This window comes from Babylonia areolata, chromosome 30, assembly GCF_041734735.1.
Source record: "Babylonia areolata isolate BAREFJ2019XMU chromosome 30, ASM4173473v1, whole genome shotgun sequence".
In the NCBI taxonomy this organism is placed as follows: Eukaryota; Metazoa; Mollusca; class Gastropoda; order Neogastropoda; family Buccinidae; genus Babylonia; species Babylonia areolata.
The window spans coordinates 2,104,683-2,122,182 of NC_134905.1; the positions used below are offsets into that span (position 1 = coordinate 2,104,683).

Here is a 17,500-nt window from a genome sequence, read left to right on the forward strand (position 1 = left end):
GTTGTAGAATAGGAATAGGAAGAGGAAGATACATTGGGAAGAAGAGGAGCAGGAGGAGGAACATAATGAGGAAGAAGTGGAAAAGGAAGAGGAAGATACTTAGGAAGAAGAGGAAAAGGAATAGGAAGGTACTTAGGAAGAAGAGGAATAGGAGGAAGAAGATACCTGTGAAGAAGAGGAAAAGGAGGGGGAAGATAATATGGAAGAGGAGGAATAGGAAGATACTTAGGAATAAGACGAAAAGGAAGATACTTAGGAAGAAGAGGAATAGGAAGATACTTAGGAAGAAGAGGGATAGGAAGATACTTAGGAAGAAGAGGAAGATGAATAGGAAGATACTTAGGGAGAAGAGGAATAGGAAGATACTTAGGAAGAAGAGGAATAGGAAGATACTTAAGAAGAAGAGGGATAGGAAGATGCTTAGGAAGAAGAGGGATAGGAAGATACCTAGGAAGAAGGATAGGAAGAAGGAGAAACTTAGGTTGAGGATGACTAGGAGGAAGAAGATACCTGTGAAGAAGAGGAAAAGGAGGGGGAAGATAATGTGGAAGAGGAGGAATAGGAAGATACCTAGGAAGAAGAGGAAATAGGAGGATGAAAATAATGCGGATGAAGAGGAATAGGAAGATGAGGAAGAAGAGGAATAGAAGGAGGAAGACAATAAGGAAGAGGAGGAAGAGGAAGAAGAGGAATAGGTGAAGGAAGATAATGAGGAAGAAGAGGAATATAAAGAGGGAGATAATGAGGAAGAAGAGGAATATAGAGGGAGGAGAGTGGGCAGGAGAGATTTACTTCACACGGATTTCAAGATAACGAACAGTAACTGCAGTGAAAAGAAGATTATGGGCTGATGCATTGCACACTATTCTATTCAAAACTCAAAACAAATACTTCGAAGCAACAGAGACAGAGAGACAGAGAGATACAGAGAGACAGAGACAGACATAGAGAGACAGAGAGACAGAGACACAGAGAGACACAGAGACAGAGACAGACAGAGAGAGACAGAGACAGAGAGTCCAGTGTCCACCATTTACCGGGTCTTCCCGCTACGCCCTTCTTGTAGCCACTCCAGCGGCCGACGACGAAGGCCCAGTCCCCATTATTGGTCTTGATCACCACAGCTCGCTCCCCAGCCTTCGGGTTGAGGTACACGGCTTTAGCTGGACTGCTTACCTGTTGGTCACGAACACGCTTATTTCGCTTGTCGAGCAGTATAAAGACTGGGGATTCTGGATCGCTTTGACCTGAGAGCGCAAAAGTATCCCCTCGAAGGGGAAACAGTAGAATAAAACAATAAGCAAGGCGGTGCTTCCCCCCCCCCCCCCCACCCCTCCCATCCAGCCCTGGAGTGATGGCCTAGAGGTAACGCGTCCGCCTAGGAAGCGAGAGAATCTGAGCGCGCTGGTTCCAATCACGGCTCAGCCGCCGATATTTTCTCCCCGTCCACTAGACGTTGAGTGGTGGTCTGGACGCTAGTCATTCGGATGAGACGATAAACCCAGGTCCCGTGTGCAGCATGCACTTAGCGCTGGTAAAAGAACCCACGGCAACAAAAGGATTGTTCCTGGCAACATTCTGTAGAAAAATCCACTTCGATAGGAAAAACAAATAAAAGTGCACGCAGGAAACAAATACAAAAAAATGGGTGGCGCTGTAAGGAGAGCAGCCCGAATTTCACACAGAGAAATCTGTTGTGATAAAAATTAAAAAATAAATACAAATACAAAATGGGAAATAGTGAAATGAAACAATGAGGAAGACAATGTTTCATTTTTCATCCAGCCCTCGAAGGGGAAATAGTAAAACAAAACAAGAGAAGCAAGGCCTTCAAGACTCACTTGTGATAAATTAAGTCCCCTAGCATTAATTACAGAGTAATTTCCCTTTTTTACTATCTGCACCAAAACGTTTGCAAAATAAATAAAAAATCCATGCTTAGCAAAAGAAGTTTCTGTTTGAACAAAAAATGATAATAATGACTCCTCTTGTTGTTGTGTCAGAATAAGAGGTCAAAGTGCCAGGTTTAGAGAATACAAAAAATATAAATATAACAGTAAATGCAGTTTGCATATAATTAGGCTTCTTTTTTATTTTTTTGTGCCCATCCCAGAGGTGCAATATTGTTTTAAACAAGATGATTGGAAAGAACTGAATTTTTCCTATTTTTATGCCAAATTTGGTGTGAACTGACAAAGTATTTGCAGAGAAAATGTCAATGTTAAAGTTTACCACGGACACACAGACGCACGGACACACACACACACACACACACACACACAGACAACCGAACACCGGGTTAAAACATAGACTCACTTTGTTTACACAAGTGAGTCAATAAGGGGGTAAAACCATGACATCAACACAGCATGTGCATTGTAATCACAGTTATATCAATGGTAATTTGACATTTACAACAAAACAAAGGTAGAGGAGAGAGTGGGGGAAAAAGAAGAATGGGGTGGGGTGGGTAGAGTGAGGTAGAGAGAGAGAGAGAGAGAGAGAGAGAGAGACAGAGCGTGTGTGTGCGTGTGTGTGTGTGTGTGTGTGTGTGAACTGCGGCGCATCAGTTCCATCCGGAAATATCTGTCCATTGACGCAACATCTAGACTTGTCGTTTCTCTCATTCTCTCTCGCCTTGACTACTGTAACTCTCTATTGTCTGGTTTGCCTGCTTCATCCATTCAGCCCTTTCAGCGCATACACAAACTAACACAACCAATGCTAACACCATTCCACACAATGACACTGCTCACCCAGAGCCCCCACCCCCACTCCCCGCCACCCTGCCCCTATCCCCCCTCCCCCTCTTCCTCCTCCCCCCAATGTGACACCCTGTCTCCATGGTTACAGCATGCGCACCCCCGAAAATGGAATATGGCTGACTACATGGCGGGGAAAATAAACAAAAACGGTCATACACGTAAAATGGTACATGCCTGTCTGAATGTGTATGTGTGCGTGCCTGAAATCTGATTGAGTGACACAGGAATACCAAAGATGAGCGCCCAATGGCAGCCGTCAGTCAGCTCTACCCAGGTAGGCAGCCTGTTGTGTAAATGACCCCGTGCTTGTAAAGCGCTTAGAGCTTGGTCTCCAACCGAGGATAGACGCTATAGAAGTATCCATATCTGTCAATAACCCCATGTTTGTAAAGCACTCAGAGCTTGGTCCCCGACTCAGGATAGGCGTTATAGAAGTATCCATATCAGTCAATAACCCCATGTTTGTAAAGCGCTTAAAGCTTGATCTCCGACTGAGGATAGGCGCTATATAAGTATCCATATCAGTCAATAACCCCATGTTTATAAAGCGCTTAGAGCTTGATCTCCGACTGAGGATAGGCGCTATAGAAGCATCCATATCAGTCAATAACCCCATGTTTGTAAAGCGCTTAAAGCTTGGTCTCCGACCAAGGATAGGCGCTATATAAGTATCCATATCATCATCATCACCTGCGTGGGCAGGGGCAGGGTGTCTGGCCCCACGAGGTGCGCCACGGCGGCCATCTTGTCTCGGTAGTACACGTGCACCACGGATTGCTTCAGGGGCAGACTGTGGATCACTCGGCACGTGAACAGCACGTGCCCCATGTGGTTGATGAGGCTGCCATCACACACAGCACACACAGCACACACACACAAACAAACACACAGAACACACACACGACGCACACGCGAATACACACACACACACACACACACACACACACACATATATATATATATATATATATATATATATATATATATTATTCTGGTGAATTCGTATTATGTCAGGATTGCAATGGAACCAAACCACCCCCACACTGATAAAATAAATCCGTCTGGGAACATTGTCTTTATGAACAAATCTATGTGCTAGGTATCTTCAGCTGAACAGGATCACCCCCAAAGAACAAATCCCTGTTCTGGCTATCAGCTGAACATGTCCAATCCCAAAGAACAAATCCCTGTTCTGTCTGTCAACTGAACATGTCCAATCCCAAAGAACAAATCCCTGTTCTGGCTATCAACTGAACATGTCCAATCCCAAAGAACAAATCCCTGTCCTGGCTATCAACTGAACATGTCCAATCCCAAAGAACAAATCTCTGTTCTGTCTGTCAACTGAACATGTCCAATCCCAAAGAACAAATCCCCGTGCTGTCTGTCAACTGAACATGTCCAATCCCAAAGAACAAATCCCTGTTCTGGCTAACAGCTGAACAGGTCCAATCCCAAAGAACAAGTCCCTGTGTTGAGACAGGGACCTTTTTCATGCCAAGGCCGTGACTCAGTGATGGGAAAATACAGGATTCCCAACAGAAAACAAAAAAAAGAGAAAACTCTGAACATAAGACGGGAACGTTACCTGTCTGGTCTGTACCTGTGCCCTACCTGTGTGAAGCCACGTGACACTTGTTCTCCGTGTCGGGCGGGAGGGGCAGGAGGGGGACGGGGCCCCACATGGAGGACAGGTAGTCCGGCATGACGGCCTCATCGAAGCGGGAAGTCTTCAGCGCCAGGACGACTGCTCCCTGGCGGAATTTGCTGCCGGTCACTGTGAGGGATAACTTGTTGTCCTGCACAGAGCGTCACCACTGAGGCTTTTGACTGGTTGGCCTTCACATAGCGTTACGATGGAGGTCATTAACTGGTTGGCCTTCACATAGCGTTACGATGGAGGTCATTAACTGGTTGGCCTTCACATAGCGTTACGATGGAGGTCATTAACTGGTTGGCCTTCACATAGCGTTACGATGGAGGTCATTAACTGGTTGTCCTTCACACAGCGTTACGATGGAGGTCATTAAATGGTTGGCCTTCACATAGCGTTACGATGGAGGTCATTAACTGGTTGTCCTTCACACAGCGTTACGATGGAGGTCATTAACTGGTTGGCCTTCACACAGCGTTACGATGGAGGTCATTAACTAGTTGGCCTTCACATAGCGTTACGATGGAGGTCATTAACTGGTTGGCCTTCACATAGCGTTACGATGGAGGTTATTAACTGGTTGGCCTTCACATAGCGTTACGATGGAGGTCATTAACTGGTTGGCCTTCACATAGCGTTACGATGGAGGTCATTAACTGGTTGGCCTTCACATAGCGTTACGATGGAGGTCATTAACTGGTTGGCCTTCACATAGCGTTACGATGGAGGTCATTAACTGGTTGGCCTTCACATAGCGTTACGATGGAGGTCATTAACTGGTTGGCCTTCACATAGCGTTACGATGGAGGTCATTAACTGGTTGGCCTTCACATAGCGTTACGATGGAGGTCATTAACTGGTTGGCCTTCACATAGCGTTACGATGGAGGTCATTAACTGGTTGGCCTTCACATAGCGTTACGATGGAGGTCATTAACTGGTTGGCCTTCACATAGCGTTACGATGGAGGTCATTAACTGGTTGGCCTTCACATAGCGTTACGATGGAGGTTATTAACTGGTTGGCCTTCACATAGCGTTACGATGGAGGTTATTAACTGGTTGTTAACTGGTTGGCCTTCACACAGCGTTACGATGGAGGCTGTTAACCGGCTGTTAACTGGCTGTTAACTGGTTGTCCTTCACATAGCGTTACGATGGAGGTTATTAACCGGCTACTAACTGGTTGTCCTTCACATAGCGTTACAATGGAGGCTATTAACTGGTTGGCCTGGCACATAGCGTTACAATGGAGGCTATTAACTGGTTGGCCTTCACATAGCGTTACAATGGAGGCTATTAACTGGTTGGCCTTCACATAGCGTTACAATGGAGGCTATCAACTAGCTGTTAACTGGTTGGCCTTCACATAGCGTTATGATGGAAGCTATTAACTGGTTGTCCTTCACATAGCGTTACGATGGAGGCTATTAACCGGTTGTTAACTGGTTGGCCTGGCACATAGCGTTACGATGGAGGCAGTTAACTGGTTGTCCTTCACATACCGTTACAATGGAGGCTATTAATCGGCTGTTAACTGGTTGTCCTTCACATAGCGTTACGATGGAGGCTGTTAACCGGCTGTTAACTGGCTGTTAACTGGTTGTCCTTCACATAGCGTTACGATGGAGGTTATTAACCGGCTACTAACTGGTTGGCCTTCACATAGCGTTACGATGGAGGCTATTAACTAGTTGTTAACTGGCTGTTATTCACATAGCGTGATGATGGAGGTTATTAACTGGCTGTTAACTGTTTGTCATTCACATAGCGTTACGATGGAGGCTATTAACTAGTTGTTAACTGGCTGTTATTCACATAGCGTTACGATGGAGGTTAGTAACCGGCTGTTAACTGGCTATTAACTGGTTGTCCTTCACATAGCGTTACAATGGAGGCTATTAACCGGCTGTTAACTGACTGTTAACTGGTTGTCCTTCACATAGCGTTACAATGGAGGCTATTAACCGGCTGTTAACTGGCTGTTAACTGGTTGTCCTTCACATAGCGTTACGATGGAGGCTATTAACTGGTTGGCCTTCACATAGCGTTACGATGGAGGCTATTAACTGGCTGTTAACTGTTTGTCATTCACATAGCGTTATGATGGAAGCTATTAACTGTTTGTCATTCACATAGCGTTATGATGGAGGTTATTAACTGGCTGTAAACTGGTTGTCCTTCACATAGCGTTACGATGGAGGTTATTAACCGGCTGTTAACTGTTTGTCATTCACATAGCGTTACGATGGAGGCTATTAACTAGTTGTTAACTGGCTGTTATTCACATAGCGTTACGATGGAGGTTAGTAACCGGCTGTTAACTGGCTATTAACTGGTTGTCCTTCACATAGCGTTACGATGGAGGCTGTTAACCGGCTGTTAACTGGCTATTAACTGGTTGTCCTTCACATAGCGTTACGATGGAGGCTGTTAACTGGCTGTTAACTGGTTGTCCTTCACATAGCGTTACGATGGAGGCTATTAACTGGCTGTTAACTGTTTGTCATTCACATAGCGTTATGATGGAAGCTATTAACTGGTTGTCCTTCACATAGCGTTACGATGGAGGCTGTCAACTGGTTGTTAACTGGTTTGGCCTGTTATAAGCGTTACGATGGAGGCTGTTAACTGGCTGTTAACTGGTTGTCTCCTGCACTTAGTTCTACAATGGAGGGTGTTAACTGGTTTTTAACTGGTTGTCAACTGGTTGTCCTACACATAGCGTTACGACTGAGGCTTCTGACTGGTTGTCACAAACACAGCGCTACTTTGGTGGGTTAACTGGTTGTCCTACACACAGCGCTACTTTGGAGGGTTAACAGTTTGTCTACAAGTATCGTTACTTTGGAGGGTTAACAGTTTGTCCTGTACACAGCGCTACTTTGGAGGGTTAACTGGTTGTCCTACACATAGCGTTACTTTGGAGGGTTAACAGTTTGTCCTGTACACAGCGCTACTTTGGAGGGTTAACTGGTTGTCCTACAAGTATTGTTACTTTGGAAAGTTAACTGGTTGTCCTACAAGCATCGTTACTTTGGAGGGTTAACTGGTTGTCCTACAAGTATCGTTACTTTGGAGGGTTAACTGGTTGTCCTACACATAGCGCTACTTTGGAGGGTTAACTGGTTGTCCTACAAGTATTGTTGCTTTGGAGAGTTAACTGGTTGTCCTACAAGCATCGTTACTTTGGAGGGTTAACTGGTTGTCCTACAAGTATCGTTACTTTGGAGGGTTAACTGGTTGTCCTACACATAGCGCTACTTTGGAGGGTTAACTGGTTGTCCTACAAGTATTGTTGCTTTGGAGAGTTAACTGGTTGTCCTACAAGCATCGTTACTTTGGAGGGTTAACTGGTTGTCCTACAAGTATCGTTACTTTGGAGGGTTAACTGGTTGTCCTACACATAGCGTTACGATGGAGTCTTTTAGCTGGTTGCTGGTTGTCCAAACTTCATGCATATACCTATTACCATGGTGATACTTCAAGTATATAAATCTTCTTCTTTCGTGGGCTGCAACTCCCACGTTCACTCGTATGTACACGAGTGGGCTTTTTTAAATTTTTACGTGTATGACTGTTTTTACCCCGCCATTTAGACAGCCATACTCCGTTTTCGGGGGTGTGCCTGCTGAGTATATTGTTATTTCCCTAACCCACCGAACGCTGACATTGATTACAGGATCTTTAACGTGCGTATTTGATCTTCTGCGTGCGTATGAACACGAAGGGGATTCAGGCACTAGCAGGTCTGCACATCTGTTGACCTGGGAGATCGGAAAAAATATCCACCCTTTACCCACCAGGTGCCATTACCGAGATTCGAACCAAGGACCATTAGATTGAGAGTCCAACGCTTTAACCACTCGGCTGTTGCGACTGTCAAGTGTATAAAAAAAAAATATATATATATAATAATCACCCGCTTTCGTCTTGTCTTTGTTGTTGTTACTACAGTAGTTGACGTAACTGGTGCTATTGCTACGTTACAACTGGTTTCATTATTATCAGTATTATCTTATCATTATTATTTATTTTACTGCTATTACAAGTGTCGTAGTTACTGAAACCATAACTACTACTACAAACACTGGTGTCAACACTGATTGACTGAATAATTGGACAAATAGTTAGTTAATGTTGTATATATATGTAGCCAAGCGCTTAGCTGGCTGCAAATAACCTTGATTCAATTCACAGCACAAGCCAAAAGCTGAGCTGTAGCAGACGCCATTTTTGTAGTCACAGTGTACCTGCTGTCTTTCAATGACTTAGGCATAAAGCACGACGCCATTCCAAATTTGAATAACCCATGCCCATTCTACATTGCTCCGAACATGTATTAATTTTAGTGTAGGTATCGTTCACTGTAATATTATATTTGTTGTGCTTACACACACCCTTAAAGCAGTTGGAAGCGTGTTTGATTTCAGTTAACCGTTCGTCAGTCTAAAGATTTCAGCTGACGCTAAGCTTACGTCATTTTGTCCTTCTCGCCACACACTCGCTGTTCGACCAGTGTCACGGTACGTCATTGGCTGAGCGGAAACTTGTGTTTCTGCTCCACCGTATTTAATTAATATCTCTTTTGTCGGATCAGTAAACTACAAGTATGATCCGTAAACTACAAGTATCATAAACTGGCAGAATCTTTAAATCTATTCCATTTATGTTTGCCTGCATTAAACTGATATAACGCAGTTTGTAATTTTCAGTGATCAGCTCGTTAAAACTGACCCTATTTAGGTGACTTAAATTAAGATTATAAATTTATCGTAAATAATCAACACTTCATTTTATACTCATTAGAAAGTGGGCGTTGAGCTCTTTCTTTTGCAACTTATCCGACGTAAATCGGTTCAGGAATCGTTTAGAAATCTGTCACTGAACACCTTGTAAGAAACACAGTTGTCGGATTTGGCCCGATTTGCGCCGATCTGCTTCGCGGCACACGTGATTGTCTTTGTAGTTCGCTTAACTTGTAAAATTGGCACTGCGAGTGATGAGTGGTCACTTCATACCTGGTCAATCATCTGACCAGAGCCACGCTCTCTCTCTTGCTGCGTCTGTCTTCTTCTCTTCTTCTTCTCATAATCTCTTCTTCTATTCTTCTCTCATTATTTGTCTTCTTTTCTTATGTTCTTATAACTATTGTAAATAAAACAATAGAAAAATCCATTTGTGACTGGCCTCTATATGTTCCTGGCCTGTGCGTGGGAATTCTTGTCTATCCTTTAATACAGTAAATCATCATTTAGTTTAGTTCTTTTGTACCGTCCGTACCCTTGAATAAACACTCAGTTCAGTAACACGGCTACAAATTATATATATATATATATATTATAAGTATATATAATGCTCATTGGATGTTACAGTGTGTTAAACTGTTTGGTCATACTGTTCTCTGTATATTGTGTACATGTCTTTGCAATGAAATTTTTTTTTAGTAAAAAAACAAAGTATATAAATATTGTCACCATCATACTTCAAGTGTCTACCCATTGTTATCGTTATACTTCAAGTATATACGTATTGTCACCATCATACTTCAAGTGTATGCCTATGGTCACCATCATACTTCAAGTGTATGCCTACTGTTATCATCATACTTCAAGTGTATGCCTACTGTTATCATCATACTTCAAGTGTACACTTATTGTTACCATCATACTTCAAGTGTATGCCTGTTGATAGTTATACTTCAAGTATATACCTATTGTCACCATCATACTTCAAGTGTACGCCTATTGTCACACCATCATACTTGAAGCGTACACCTGTTGTTATTGTCATTCTTCACTTTTCTTACTTTTCGTCACCGTCATACTCCACACGTGTGTGATTCACTTACGTGTATACATATGTCGATAATAACCCTTCGCAATACCATCGCCACCTATTTTGTTCTTCACTCAGACGGGCGCAATAGCCGAGTGGTTAAAGCGTTGGACTGTCAATCCGAGGGTCCCGGGTTCGAATCACGGTGACGGCGCCTGGTGGGTAAAGGGTGGAGATTTTTACGATCTCCCAGGTCAACATATGTGCTGACCTGCTTAGTGCCTGAACCCCCTTCGTGTGTATATGCAAGCAGAAGATCAAATACGCACGTTAAAGATCCTGTAATCCATGTCAGCGTTCGGTGGGTTATGGAAACAAGAACATACCCAGCATGCACACCCCCGAAAACGGAGTATGGCTCCCTACAATGCGGGGTAAAAACGGTCATACACGTAAAAGCCCACTCGTGTGCATATGAGAAGAAGTTCTCCGCTCATCTGTATGCATAGAGCGCAGCGGAAATATTTGCTACCATCACCGTCGACTTCACCACTGCTGATTCCCTCTTATCTTTTAAATCTCGTCTCAAAACTCACCTTTTCCCTCAGCAGTAAGTTCAATTGTGGCAGGTCCACTTCCTTTGCGTTAGCTGTGCTTGACTATGTATGTATACATATGTATGTGTACATAACTACATGCATGTATATGAATGTGTATTGTGTGTGCGTGCGTTTATGTAAGTTTGTGCCTGCCTATGTGTGCGTATGTTAGGGTAGCTGTTAGATACACATGTATTGTTAAAATGTATGTATGCAGTCTCTCTCTCTCTCTCTCTCTGTGTGTGTGTGTGTGTGTGTGTGTGTGTGTGTGTGTGTAGTCATATTTTGGTGTGTGTATGTAACATAGATGTAATGTTTTATGTTAACAAAGCGTTTTTTGTAAAGCACCTAGAGCAGATTTCTGGATAGTGTGCTATATAAGTATCCATTATTATTATTATTATTACCACTGACACCAATGGCAATCACATCAGTATTTCCAACAATCAAAAAACATCACATACATCATCAACACATCAACAATCAAAACGGTTTCAGTTTCACATGGAGGCGTCACTGTGTTCGGACAAATCCATATACGCTACACCACATCTGCTAGGCAGATGCCTGACCAGCAGCATAACCCAACGCGCTTTGTCAGGCCTTGGGTGCATGCTTATATATTTATATATTTGTGTACCTATCAGAGTGGATTTCTTTTTACATAATTTTGCCAGAGGACAACACTCTCGTTGTCTTGGGTTCTTTTTCAATGCGCCAATTGCGTGCTGCACGCACGGGACCTCTGTTGTTGATCGTCTCAACCGGAAGACTAGACGCTCAGTTTGAAATTTTCCAGTCAAACTTGAGAGAAAGGGCGAGAGCGGGATTGGAACCCACACACCCTCACGGACTCTCTGTATTGGCAGCTGAGCGTCTTAACCACTCGGCCACCTTTCTCTTTAAATGAGGACGACGAAGACAACAGACGACAACGACAAAAAAACTGCCACGGACCTGACCGAGAGGCAGAGTGCAGGTCTGTGAAAAGCTGGACAGGTTCCGACAGCAGGCGTTGTGGATCAGAGACAGCACTTCAACGTCACCTTCCTGAAGCACCTCACGTGACCCACAGCATCCCACGCCCTTCTTCGCCACTACCTGTGTACACGTCATCAAATATACGTCATCATCATCATCATCATCATTCATCACCCGATGACGTCAGGTCTACGTCATCTCTTGGATTATCATTCATCGCCTGAGGACATCGTGTCTGCGTCATCGTATAGACGTCATCATTCATCACCTGAGGACGTCGTGTCTGCGTCATCATAATCACTCGATGACGTCATGCTCATGTCTACTTCATGTCCACGTCATCATTCATCACCTGAGGACGTCATGTCTACGTCATCATATACATTTTCATTCATCACCTGAGGACGTCATGTCTATGTCATCATACATCACCTGAGGACATCAAGTCTGCATCATCATTCATCACCTGAGGACATGATGTCTACGTCATCATTCATCACCCGAGGACGTCATGTCTACGTCATCATTCATCACCTGAGGGTATCATGCCCATGTTTACTTCATGTCAAGGAGAGAGAGGAATACCTGATTGCCTTTACAAGTGAAGAAGAAGAAGAAGAAGAAGAAGAAGAAGAAGAAGAAGAGAGAGAGAGAGAGAGAGAGAGAGAGAGAGAGAGAGAGAGAGAGAGAGAGAGAGAGCTGACACTTGACACAATGAAGGAGACAGACAGACAGACAGACAGAAACACACACGCACACACACACACACACACACACACACACACACACACACACACACACAGAGAAACCACCTGACACTTGATGCCGTTCACATCCCGCGTACTAAAGTTGGACACGGTGGCCACGTGCTCAGACAGGGACTGAACCTTGCAGGTGGACACGGCGCCCTTGACCTTCCTGTTGGCCGAGGTCTGGAGCTTCACCACCACCTTCCTTCCACCCCGACCCCCACCACCACCCGGAACGCTCCTCATCCGGAGCTGATCCAGCCTGAGAGAGGCTGTGACCGTCGCCATGAGGGCCACGTCCGACTCTTGCACGTGATACAGCCCTCCCTGAGGAGGCGACCCCCTGAACATGGCTCCGTTGGTGGAGAAGCTTTCCTTGAACGCCTTCGTCCACAGCTTCTGAGTCAGCTCCTGGGCAGAGTTCAGCCTGGACCCCGTGTGTCGTTCGTTGACAGAGTCGTCGTGGGGGAAGGTTTTGCCCAGGAGGTTCTCCGTGTCCGCCTTGTAAAGCTGAGGATGAAGCATGTGCGTGTGCCACATGAGGTCCGTGTCGTAACACGGAACCAGAAAGCGATCGGGGTTCTGTCGCTTCAAGGTGAGGAACTGCCGGTACCGGGACAGAGCGCGCGTAAGGAACTTCACGTTCCGGTAGTGCGGGAGGCTCACCTGGTAGAAGAACACCCTCTGGCGGCAGGCAGCTGACAGGATGTCGTAGGAGATCTTGGACCTAGGAGATATCAGCAGACTGGTGGTGGTGGTGTTGCCTGTAACCACTGAAGAGGGGAGGTCCGCCTCGAACGGCTCGTGAGGGTACTCCTGCCTCCACAGGACGCGAGAGGTCGGGAGCATCTCCTGACGACCCTTGAGGGAGAGAAGCCTGTGGTCCACCACCAATCCCACCACGCGCAGACAGTCTTCCTGGTAAGCCACAGGGGCCAGCAGGTGGCAGTGCCAGATCCACTCGATGTCCAGCGGAGCCACGAGCACCTGTTCGGGATGCCGGGCCGCCAGGGGGAGCCACAGAAACTCGTAGCGGCGCAGCGCCTGTTTCAGGAAGGTAGCATTGTTCAGAGCCGGCGTGGTGGACACCACCTCCAGGAACGACAACTGGTTCAGGGCCTGCTGCACGAGGTCCACGCTCAGCGACTCTGTCAGAGGGTCGGCGCCCTTGACCTTGTCTGCAACACGGCCAGCGCTGCACGTGCGATTCTTGTCGAGTCCAGTGGCACTACACGGTGAGTTAAAATGATGAGCGAGAACACAGTGAGGCAAGGAAGAAAACAATGGGCAGTAAAATAAAGTGGAGACGAAAGCCAGGGTAGGGCAAGGTAAAACTAATATATAATGTAAAGTAAGGTAAGGCAAGGTAAAACTGATATATAATGTAAAGTAAGGTAAGGCAAGGTAAAACTGATATATAATGTAAAGTAAGGTACACGGCTGCTCAGCCGAGCACAAAATCCACCTCTTTAGTTTCCGAGCAGCGTCTAGCGTCTGGGGTCAAACTTTTTTTAATGCCAGACTTTCCCACCACACTCTGCATTGGCCGGCGCATTCACCGCGCGCGGTATTTCTGGACCCGCGTGCCAAACCTGGACACTGCCTTCTTTGTTTCACTTGGCCCCGCAGCCCCTGCCCCACTTTTCTCACGCTTCCATAGCATCCACACATTTCCTGCAGCGATTACACTCACCCTGCTCTACATGCCCCTGCTGCTTGCACTCACCATGCTACAGTGTGTTCATTTAAACACTTGTTGTGCTGACAAGAAAAAATCTACAACTCAAAAGGGTGGGCTGATCTGCATGCAGGCATGCTAAATGTTTTGGTGATTTTTACGATTTCATTGTAATAAGCGTATGTTTTCTTAGAGAGGGATTTAAATTTTACGATTTTTGCGATCATGTTTCTGCTTGACCTTCTCTTCTCTTTCTTCATGCATGTTTCAACCGTTGCCGCAACAATTGCTATGTAAGAAAATATATTGTGTTTGGAGTCAATGGAAAGCTCATTTTGCATTCTTTGTAGAAACCCACTTCTTTTGTCGTTATTTCCAATCCATCCGGGAAGATGATGCGCGAAAGAAACAAAGCAGATTTACCGCTGAACAAGCGTACAGCGAGTGCCGCTGGCACGGCCTGTTTGTCAGCCACGTTTATTTATATCCATGCCCTACTTCCTGGGTTCATGAACTTTCGCTGGGCCAACTAAAGTGCCAGCACTGAACATCCGTGGGTAAGGCAAGGTAAAACTGATATATAATGTAGATTAAGGTGAGGCAAGGTAAAACTAATATATAATGTAAAGTAAGGTAAAGCAGGGTAAAACTGATATATAATGTAAAGTAACGTAAGGCAAGGTAAAATTGATATATAATGTAAAGGTGAGGCAAGGTAAAACTGATATATAATGTAAATTAAGGTAAAGCAAGGTAAAACTGATATATAATGTAAAGTAAGGTAAGGCAAGGTAAAACTGATATATAATGTAAAGTAAGGTAAGGCAAGGTAAAACTGATATATAATGTAGATTAAGGTGAGGCAAGGTAAAACTGATATATAATGTAAAGTAAGGTAAAGCAAGGTAAAACTGATATATAATGTAAAGTAAGGTGAGGCAAGGTAAAACTGATATATAATGTAAAGTAAAGTAAGGTAAGGTAAAACTGATATATAATGTAAAGTAAGGTGAGGCAAGGTAAAACTGATATATAATGAAAAGTAAGGTAAGGCAAGGTAAAACTGATATATAATGTAAAGTAAGGTAAAGTAAAACTGATATATAATGTAAAGTAAGGTAAGGTAAAACTGATATATGATGTAAAGTAAGGCAAGGTAAAATTGATAAATAATGTAGAGTAAGGTAAGGCAAGGTAAAACTGATATATAATGTAAATTAAGGTGAGGCAAGGTAAAACTGATATATAATGTAAAGTAAGGTAAGGCAAGGTAAAACTGATATATAATGTAAAGTAAGGTAAGGCAAGGTAAAACTGATATATAATGTAAAGTAAGATAAGGCAAGGTAAAACTGATATATAATGTAAAGTAAGGTAAGGCAAGGCAAAACTAATATATAATATAAAGTAAGGTAAGGCAAGGTAAAACAATATACTGTAAGGTAAAATAAAGAGTAAAAACAAGGCGAGGCAAGATGATGTTTTAGGTACCCCTAGATTTTTGGTAGACTTATTAGTGGTGTGTGTGTGCGCGTGTGCATGTGCATGTGTGATGTACCTTTTTGTGCAGTGAATGATATGTGAGAGAAGGCAAGGCAAGGTAAATTGAGGTATGGTAAGGTAAGGTAAAGATGAATAAACAGGGCATGGCAAGGTAAACCGATGTTTGGTAAAGTAAGGTAAAGATAAATCAACAATATTGGGAAAGGTAGATTGATGTACAGTAAAGTAAGACAAGGTAAAATGACACACTACAAGGTAAGGTAAAGGTAAAAATAAAGGTAGAGCAAACTAAAACAATGTACATTAAAGTAAGGCAAAGGTAAAATTATAAAGTAGGGCAAGGTAAACATTGTACAGTGATATAAGGTAAAGAAACATCCCCCAAAACAAGGTAAAGCAAGGTAAGATAATGTATAATATATGATAGTCAGTCGTGTCCGACTATGACCATCAGAACAGCAGAGGAGGTAACTGCTGTTCCGACTATTTGGGCTAGAATTTGATCATAGTGTAGAGTGTCTTGCCCAAGTACATCCCCACTCTCTCGGCCAAGAGGGTTTTAGGGCAGTCGGCGTTGGGATGGTTCCCAAAGGCCAACTAGCCCCCAAGGCTGCAGCACTAAGAGCCAGTGCAATTTTGCCTCCTAGTTTGAGAGTCATAGTCCTTCACAAAAGGCTAAGCTGTAAATGGTTTCCCATTGACTGGAGAAACTACTGATAATACAGCTCTCACTTTGCTGTTGGCCCAAAAGGAGGAGTTTGTATTATACTCCATGTTTGGTGTTACATATACTGTACCATGTCAAACTGATGCAAACTAGGCCTATTGGTTTGCTCTGCTTGGCCAAATTTCGCGCGGCTAACAGTGAAAAGACGGGCCTACCCGCTCTCAGCCAATCAAACGCCTCTAAAAACTATAAGCGCCAAATGTAAACTTATGTCAATCTGTGATATAATGTTTTAGGTAAGATAAATACCAAGAGCAAAGTAAGTCAAGGAAAGACACGACAAGCGAAGAAGAAACGGGATCAACAGTTTCAGTTTCAGTTTCAGTAGCTCAAAGAGGCGTCACTGCGTTCAGACAAATCCATATACGCTACACCACATCTGCCAAGCAGATGCCTGACCAGCAGCATAATCCAACGCGCTTTGTCAGGCCTTGAGAAAAAAAACAAGAAAAAAAACAAAAAAACTTAACTAACTAAATAACTAACTAAATAATAATAATATAATTAAAAAATTAATTAATTAATTAATTAATAATAATAATAATAATGAAAATAAAATAAATAAATAGATAAATAATTTTTTTTTTTTTAAACCAATGATGATATATAAGCAAATAAATGTTAAAAAAAAAAGCAGACACACATTCACACATACACACACATATGCATAACAACAACAATCAGGCAATGTGAATCATTGATACATTAAAACCTTGGGAGGCAAACCCACACACCCTGGTCAACACCAGACTGAAACTAAAATGCTTGCTTACTGACTGGTTTAACCAAAACTAAAATGCTTGCTTACTGACTGATTTAACCAAAATTAAAATGCTTGCTTACTGATTGGTTTAAACAAAACTGAAATGCTTACTGATTGGTTTAAACAAAACTAAAATGCTTGCTTACTGATTGGTTTAAACAAAACTGAAATGCTTACTGATTGGTTTAAACAAAACTAAAATGCTTGCTTACTGATTGGTTTAAACAAAACTGAAATGCTTACTGATTGGTTTAAACAAAACTAAAATGCTTGCTGACTGATTGGTTTAAACAAAACTGAAATGC

At 43.4% G+C, this 17,500-nt stretch overlaps 1 protein-coding gene across 1 annotated transcript in view; it reads right to left on the minus strand.

Moving 5' to 3' along the window:
• Positions 1–17,500, minus strand: part of LOC143275220 (uncharacterized) — a 25,269-nt gene that overhangs the window by 3,833 nt on the left and 3,936 nt on the right. Inside the window, exons 3-7 of the mRNA XM_076579196.1 lie at positions 12,588–13,702; positions 11,752–11,895; positions 4,380–4,564; positions 3,456–3,606; positions 1,038–1,176 (exon numbers count right to left, since the gene is read on the minus strand). Of these exons, the coding sequence (XP_076435311.1) occupies positions 1,038–1,176; positions 3,456–3,606; positions 4,380–4,564; positions 11,752–11,895; positions 12,588–13,702 (1,734 nt within the window). The remainder of the gene's footprint in view (positions 1–1,037; positions 1,177–3,455; positions 3,607–4,379; positions 4,565–11,751; positions 11,896–12,587; positions 13,703–17,500) is intronic.